The 8,876-nt window shown below is 41.7% G+C and overlaps 1 protein-coding gene across 1 annotated transcript; it reads left to right on the top strand.

The window, feature by feature from the left end:
- The first annotated feature begins 4,049 nt into the window (after positions 1-4,049).
- On the top strand, positions 4,050-8,591 carry slc35g2b (solute carrier family 35 member G2b). Its single transcript, XM_012880133.3, has 2 exons — positions 4,050-4,354; positions 7,043-8,591. The coding sequence occupies exon 2, from the start codon at positions 7,071-7,073 to the stop codon at positions 8,319-8,321; it is 1,251 nt and encodes a 416-aa protein (XP_012735587.2). The 5' UTR covers positions 4,050-4,354; positions 7,043-7,070; the 3' UTR covers positions 8,322-8,591.
- The last annotated feature ends 285 nt before the right edge of the window (positions 8,592-8,876 follow it).

Raw genomic sequence — 8,876 nt, 5'->3', positions numbered from 1 at the left:
TTGAATCTAACTTTGTAAAGTGCCTTTAGATGATGTGTCATGAACTGGCGCTGTATAAACAAAGTTTAATAGAATTAAACTGATTGAAATTTTGTGCAAGCATCATTGTTCTTTTCAAACTATCCAACAAGAGGGAAACTGAAATGCAAACAGGCGGAGATGACGACCTGGCCGTTTTTGAGTTCGCAGGTAAATGGAAAGCAACAGTAGTTCTTCATGAGCAGCTTATCGTATTCTAGCTAAATCTTTGCTGAATTAATAATACTGGTGTGGAATCTGTTTCATGTTGTCCTACACTTGCACGTAGATTGAAAAATTTTTAGAAGCTGTTTAAGACAGGATCGCTTTTATTTAAATCTAATACACGAATCCCTATTACTTAAACGTAGCATGCTTTATTTTTTCTACGACAATAGGTAGAAAATCCTGTGAATGTCTCAAACAGTCACACAACGAGCATCTTTTCTCCCAATTTAATGGATTAGACTCCTGTGCTTTTAGCCCTGGGCCATGACTTGCATGCATTTTTAGAAATATCATTGGTAAGGGGCACTAGGGGTCAGTGCATAGAAATCAATGCAGTGGCCTTCACATCCACAAGCCTAATAACTAACTGAAGCTAAACTGAGGACTCAACACCAGCAGCACTCTCTGTCACTGTGATCCAAACATAAACGGTTTTGAAAGAAAGGTGTTGCTGCAACAAAAGGTCAGGGTGCTCTGAATGGATGGTCTGGTTTCACAGAGGCTTCAGCTTCAAGCATTTTATTTTTCTCTTTCAGTTTGTCAGCAGTTGTATATATTTTTTTGCCCATTTTTGGCAGGTAAAAATGCAGGGGGTTGTATCAGTCTCCTGTTTAGCCTCAGAAAGGCGTGCCTGTAATAATATATTCATGAGCATATAATACTGTGAATGAGGATATCTTCATCCCAAAACCATAATACATGGATTATTAACCTCACATCCCGGCAGTGTGTGTGTGTGTGCCATTAGTTTTGCACTAAGCAAAAAGCTGTGAAATGAATGATGTTGCCTTAAAACGTCAGTCCGATTGTTCTCTCTCTCTCGACTGCTCTGTCTTGCAATTTGTAATTGTGCTACCTTTCGTGCGCAGGAGATAATTACACGCGTTTTTTTTCGACCACGGTTTCCTTCATTAATGAGCAATTACATTAAAACGCTCGTTCCCCACCGGCAGATTTATTGTGACGGCAAGGAGCTTTATGCAGATGTTGACACAGAGTTAATTGCCGCAGCGTTGCAATTTCACCTTCCGTGGTCCTTTGTGATAATTAAAATCGCTGTCATGTTGCAGAGACGGCGGGGTTACGGTCTTCTACTACCAGCTGGGTTTCTTGATGCGTTGCCCAGGGGGGTGCACTTCACCACCTCATTTCAGTTCAATAAACCCGCGGCAAGAAGAGATGACTAGTTCTTTCCTGACTTTTATATTACCATATCACATTATCTCGTTGTTGTCCTGCTGTTTTCATCGCTGCCACTGTTTGACTTTTTTTTTTCTTTTTTCTAAATATCTGTTTAGTGCGAGGCCCAGTGGATATGTCGGGGGGCTTATTAAGTTAAATGAATGAGCATGTCAAAACAAGCTGAACGTCTCATGAGAGCCATCCCAAAGCAGAACTCGGGACTCCTTTGGAAATTTGAGACATTCAAACGAATGTCTGTGTTATTCATCTATAATTATTGAAGGCCGGGTGAAGAGAGAAGAACACAGTTCTGCATTGGAATAAAAATGTTGTTTATTCATAATCAGCCCATTTAAATCAATGCATTGTTGAACCGCCTTTCACTGCGCGTACAGATGTGTCTTTTTTCTGCATTTCTAGAGACAGTGTAAGCCATTCTTCTTTACAAAATGCAGCTCAACCTCAGTCATCACTGTTGCACTATATCCTGTAATTTTATCCTGTAATTTACTTTATTCTGAAATTTACTGCAATTCACTGAAATTTTAAAGCTGTATGCAAAACGAAATTTCATTCTTTGCACACTCTGTTCATGCAAAATGACAAATAAAGTTGTCTAAGTCTAAGTCTATGTCAGATCGAATGAAGACCTTCTGTGAGCTTCAATTTTTCAAGTCTTCCAACAGATTCTTTATTGGTTTAAGGTTTTCTTTTCAGGACTGCCTTGTATCTAGCTTGATCTAATAAAAAGTTCAATAGAAGAACAATGTTCCTTCCTTTTGCGTTCTAGCATATCAGGAATGCTTTGCGCCCTTTAAAGAGTTCAGAGAGCGCGTGTTCTCTTTTTCCTTTTTAAAAACTTGCTGTTTTGGTAAAAAGTTGGCTGAATAAAGGGTTGAGTTTGAATTCAGTGTTTGTGTGTTCTTTATCTAAACATAGGTCATTAAGCAACCACATGAAATAGCCAGAGCTGCACCTATTATATGTTTTTTTTATATATAATTATCGATATCGATCAACATGTTTTCTATTTGATTGATATGCTTTTTTTCTATATCGTCCAGCCGTAGTTCAGGGTGGTGTGCGGTTTTAGTTTTCCTCCACAAATGGGGTTTTCCATTAAAGCACTTCTGATCAGAGCACCTTTTCTTTTAGAAAGAGAAGCAGAAATAACCTGTCTTGTGCCTCGGTGAGGAAATTCAGGTGTAGCAGCAGCAAAGTGGAAATGGAAACCTGATGATAGACACAAAGGTGAGCTTTTCAAAGGTTTGACACAATAAGACACAAACCATGTCAACATGGTTTGTGTCTTATTGTAACTTACTTCCAGCAATAGTTTCCTGCTTGCCACTGTTGTCAGGCCATAAGTAAGTCTGGTCGATAGTGTCCCACCTGAGCTGTGCATCTCCTCCAAATTTACCACGGCCCAGTTTACCTCTTCTCTGTCTGACCAGCCCTGTCTTGGTAGGTTTGCAATTGTCCCATATTTCCTACATTCTTAGGCGATGCCTGATGTATTCCTCTGACATCATGATGCTGCTTGTTAGACGGATGCACATTCAAATGGACAGAGAGACGGGGGGGGGGGGGAGACACATATTTAATTCATTAATTAAATACATTAATTAATGAATTAAAGAAAACAAAATACACCTTTCTGCGACAGACGGGTGACCTGTCCAGGGTGAACCCCGTCTCTCGCCCAGTGGTTGCTGGAGATAGGCACCAGCAACCCCATGAGGGATTAAGCAGGTCAGAAAATGGATGGATGGAAATACACCTTTGTTCTCTAACAAACCTTTGAGGTGTTCACAGAACATTTGAGTATCATATTAAACATGGCAGAAAAACCCACACTGCACCTTTTATAGCTTTATTTGTTAAAAAATAAATAAAATGACATGTTGAAACAGCCAAGTATGGACTTTAGATGGTTCCAGAGAAGATATATTAAAGTTTGTGGATGCAACTTGACAAAATGGGAGAAAGTTCAAGAGGTATAAACATTGAGTATTCTTATATATATATATATATATATATATATATATATATATATATATATATATATAGAGAGAGAGAGAGAGAGAGAGAGAGAGAGAGAGAGAGGTATAGATATATACAGTGTTAGGTGCTTGGCCCAAGAAAAAAACAAGTGTTACACACAAAAACAGAACAGCTGACATCTAGTAGCAAGTAAATAAATAAAAGGAACAACCCCCCCACCCCCCAAAAAAACGATAGGATTTACAACAGAACTACAAAACAATCTGATTAGAATTTAATTAGAATAGACTATCAAAGTCAATGCATGTTTATGTTTATTTCCTTTTGTAAAGTAAGCAATTCTGCTTTGAAATCAGAACCATAGTTACATCGCTTCCGTGGTGAAATAAAGAAGGAAGCATGATGCATGTGCCTGTTTTTCCAGTGGTGGGCCATAATCTTGTTATTATAACGATGATGTTGACTGACCGACTCACACCCTCTGCTTATGTTCCCATAGTGGGGAATGACGAATGACAACAAATCTGGGAGTGGGGAGGGAGGATTTGGAAAAAAAAAAAAACGCTGGCTGTGACAGCGACAGCTCCTTCCTCCCCCCTTCATCATCATCATCATCATCATCATCATCATCATCATCATCATCATCATCATCCTCAAACGCCTCAGCAGCAACATCAGCTTCAGATTCATCGGCTGCAGAAACAGAGGCAGAGTTGTTGAAACAGCTTGGAGAGAGAGGGAAAAACACCCAGAGAGGCTTTCAGACGTCTTCAAGAGACGCTCGGCTTCAGGGGGGGAGGGAACATGGGGAAATGGGTGCTGCAGATGAGCAAATGCAAGGATGAGGAATTCCGACCAAATCTACTTTTATGACACGGACCCCTGCCCCGTGCACCATTAGGAATTAATTTAAAAACACAAGGTAAGATGCTTTTCTTTTTTTTTTTAAATGTCCTTTTCTTGCTGCCTAAAAATATAACGCTGGAAAAAAAGAATCTTTGCTAAAGACCGTCTGAAAAAAATACGCCCAATTAAGGAGATGCTGCGTTTAACATCATATCATTATAAATGTAAGAAGCTTGATAATTAAAATAATATTGGGGGAAATAACTATTGCCGCTATTCTTTCTCCTGCAGTTTGTGATGAAAAAATTATGTTGGCTGTTTTGAATTCACGGGAAATTAACGAAACGTCCGTGCATTTGCTGCGCTTTAAATGGAAAACTCGCCCTTTTGTTTTTATTTTCTTCGTTTCTCCTTCGAAGATTACTTCCGTTTCTCATTAAGGGCGTATTTTAATTTAAATCTTAATAAAGGAGGAGCGATATAAGAGCGAGAAAGCGGATAGAAGGAGTGCCTTTCTGCCCCCTTGTGGACTCCTACTGAACTTCAACGTGATTCTAAAATTAGCGCTTTTGGCGACTGCAAAACATGAAGGGGAAATGGAAACCATAAGATATATGAATATATGCAAAAAAAAAAATAGATACCGTTTGAAATGTAAATCATTGACTCGTCTGACTGTGTGATGCAAAATGAATGTGGAGGAAAGAATCAAACAAAATTTCCCATACGACTTCTGACGCTCTTCTCTCCATTGTACGCAACAATGTATTCAGGGATGGCTTAATGCTGGTGTGTCGCTGCATTCTTCTCATACATGGCCCACATTCAGCCATCAGCCCCTTCTGTGGATTCCTTGTTATGTAATCTCATTCCCATCAGACTGCATCAGCCTCAGAGTGTTTGCTGTTTGGTTCCTGGGAGCGCAAATGTCTATCTAATTGATTTTTTTTTTATGTGATAGACCAACACAAAGTACTTCATAAACAAGAAGTGCAAAGAAAAGGATGTATGGTTCTCAATTAAAACAAAATAAAAAAAAAAATCTTAAAAGTGTGGGGCACATTGTGAGTTTATCCCTCTTTACTCTGCTACCTCCGAATGCAATTCAGTCGAACCGTTTTCCATCAGAACTCACCAGGTTAGTAAGCAGAGCTTGTGTGTGCATCGTGTATTTTCAGTATAAATTATAGAATTATAGAAAACAGCCTCATAAAGACCAACAGTGCAAAAAGGAAGCTAAAAGTGAGTAAAATTTCCTTAAAATTAGTGTATTTGACCTTGATTTGAGCAGGCACGTTTAAATGATCCGCCAATGGAATAAGATTTTTGCACTTAAAATAGGAGCAACTCATTTCCATCATCTTATTTCGAGTGCAGTCTATCTAGTTATCTTATTTTAGGGGTCAGAATATTCATTCCAATGGCAGATAAATAATATTATTTGCCTGGTCAAATCAAGGACAAACACACTCATTTCATGAAAATATTACGTATTTTTTAGTTCCCTATTTATAGCGAAGGAACAAGACAGGTCAGGGATATACAGTAGAGAAGATCAAAGCATATTTATATAGTAAAACAACTACAAAAGCTTGGAACATATGTTTGCGCGGGTGGTCCATCAAATGGAAATTGTATACAGCACAGCTTCAAACCTGCAAAGTTACGGCCATTACTCAAAAGGCCTTCAGTCACTCTGGAGGAGCTGCAGAGATCCGTCGACAACATAACTATTTGCTGTGCACTCCACCAATATGTCCTTAAGAATCAAGAAGCTTTATTGTCATTATGTGTTACCATAATGAAATTTAATCAATGGAGCGGTGGCAAAAAGAGAGCCATAAGCGGGTCCAGCGTGTAGTTTGCCACATGCTATGTAGGGGAAACAAGCCAGGTCAGACAGACAAAAATGACATGCAAAATGCTATGTATGGCAGAAAATTAACATCGCAGATCCCTCTGAGCTCACCGTTCCTACAGTAAAACATGGTGATGGCAGCATTATGCTTTAAGAATGTAGACGAATGGAGCTTAAATGCAGGACAACCTTGTTATAGGCTGTAAAACACTGGAGGCAGGGACGATGCCTCACCTTCCACGAGGACAGCAACCCTAAACATAAAGCCAGAGCCATGATGGCAGGGTTCTAGATCAAAGCATGTTCGTACTTTAAAACAGTCCGGTAAACATTCAGACCTTACCTCAGCTCAAAGTCTGTGGTAAGAATTGAGTGTTGATGTTTACTCACGTAAAGACTCCTGGATAGATATCCAAACTTAGTCAAAAAACTGAGCAAATGTCCAGGGTGCCATGTCTCCGATGACTGAGAATCAGAACGTATAGATTTGCTCAACAATGACTTTAGTCAAGAAGAATGGTCGCCACTTTAGGTGTCTAGAAGTGCAAATCTGGTGGAGACATATCAAGAATCAAGAGTCCTTTGTTATTTGTATCCCAAAAGAGCTTCAGCTGTGATCCAAGTGAGAGGTGTTTCTACAAAGTATTGACTCTGAGTGACTAAACACAAGCATGTGACACACTTTTCAGATTTTCAATGGTAAAATCAAAACAGCGTATCAGCTCCCTCGCACTCCCTCTTTGCACAGTACTTCGTGTTGGTCTAGTAAGTATAAAACATAAATAAAATATATTGAAGTTCATGGCTGTAATACAAAACAAATGTGAAAAGGTTCCAGAGGTATGAATACTTTTAAATGTGTATGTTGTCATTTAAATCTTTTTTTTTTACTTTGGTATTTTCCAGGCAACCCCCGTTCAACGCCTCACGCATCATGGATGCAGCTTCAGCCTCCCTTCAGTACGGATCAAAGAAGCGGGTCAAAATTCACCCGAACACAGTCACAGTAAAATATGCCACCCACTTCCCCCAGCCTGGCGACGAAGGGTACGACGACGCACCCTCTTTCGAGGATTTCGGCACCTTTGCCGAGGCAAACGTCGGAAAGAGGCTGGTGTCAGACGCCAAAGGAAGCAGGACTTTCTTCGGAACCATGGAGACTCAGCCTAAGCAGCCGGCCGTGCAAAGAGAAAAGGGGGTCGAGGGTCAGCTGGCCAGCTTTGGTGAGGCTAATGTGTTGGCCTCCAGGGTGACCTGGATGGCCTTGTTTGGGGCAGCAGCAGCTCACGGCTGTGTGGCTCTAATCACCCGTCTGGCGGCGGATCGCTCCAAGGTTCCCTCCCTCGAGCTGCTCTTCATCCGCTCTGTGATCCAGGTGCTGTCGATCCTGGTGGTCCTCTACTACCGCGAGGCGCCCTTCGGCCCCAAGGGCTACCGGCTCCGGCTCTTCTTCTACGGCGTCTGCAACGTCATCTCCATCACCTGCGCCTACACCTCCTTCGCCATAGTACCCCCCAGCAACGGCACCATCATGTGGCGGGCCTCCACCACGGCCTTCAGCGCCATACTGGCCTTCCTGCTGCTGGACGAGAGGCTGAGCTACACGGACGTGGTCACCGTGGTGGGGAGCGTGTTCGGCCTGTGCCTCGTCATGGTGCCGAACGTGGCGGACGAGGAGAAGTCCAGGCTGGGCTTCTGGAAGGAGGCCTTCGGCTACACAATGACAGTGATGGCGGGCTTGACCGCCGCCCTCTCGATGATCGTCTACCGAGCCATCAAGGAGCGCGTCAGCATGTGGACGGCGCTTTTCACCTTCGGCTGGACGGGCACTGTCTGGGGAGCGTCCACCATGTTCGTCATGCAGGAGCCTATCATTCCCCTGGACGGGGAGACCTGGGGCTACTTAATCGGGATCTGCATCTGCTCCACGGTGGCGTTCCTCGGAGTCTACTATGCTCTTAACAAGTTCCATCCGGCCTTAGTTAGCACTGTGCAGCACCTAGAGATCGTGGTCTCCATGTTCCTGCAGCTGATCGTGCTGAGGATGATCCCCTCTGTGTACGACGTGATCGGAGGCCTCGTCATCATGGTCAGCGTGTTCACTTTGACCGGCGTCAAGCTGTACAGGGTGAGCAGGGCCATCCGGCAGGATTACCAAGAGATCCTGGACTCGCCGATCAAGTGAATCCACGTCTATCAGTCTACCCGTTTACAGTGTTGCTTGGTCGTGCAATCAAAAGAATGTCTGGATCTTCATCTGATGATTTTTTTTTTTTTTTTGTATTGTTGTGCTGTGAACAGAGTGCCAGTTTGTGTAACTAAGGTCTTAATATTTACGCGTGAAATAAAAGACAATTGTAATATTGTGACCATTCCCCCTACAGGACTGTCTCAGAAAATTAGAATATTGTGATAAAGTTCTTTATTTCCTGTAATGCGATTAAAAAACATGAAATGTCATACATTCTGGATTGATTACAAATCAACTGAAATATCGCAAGCCTTTTATTGTTTTAATATCGCTGATTATGGCTTACAGCTGAAGAAAACTCATAAATCCTATCTCAAAATATTAGAATATCGTGAAGAAGTATACTAGTAGGCTATTCAACTAATCACTTGAATCGTCTAATTAACTGGAAACACTGCAGGGTTTCCTGAGCCTTGAAAAACACTCAGCTTGGTTCAGTAAACTAAATCACAAGTATGGTAGTGGTTAAGAGACGACATAATATTCTCA

The sequence above is a fragment of the Fundulus heteroclitus genome, chromosome 21 (assembly GCF_011125445.2).
Source record: "Fundulus heteroclitus isolate FHET01 chromosome 21, MU-UCD_Fhet_4.1, whole genome shotgun sequence".
NCBI classification, from domain to species: domain Eukaryota; kingdom Metazoa; phylum Chordata; class Actinopteri; order Cyprinodontiformes; family Fundulidae; genus Fundulus; species Fundulus heteroclitus.
Note: the sequence above shows the minus strand (reverse complement) of the source record. Positions and strands in the feature narration are given on the sequence as shown.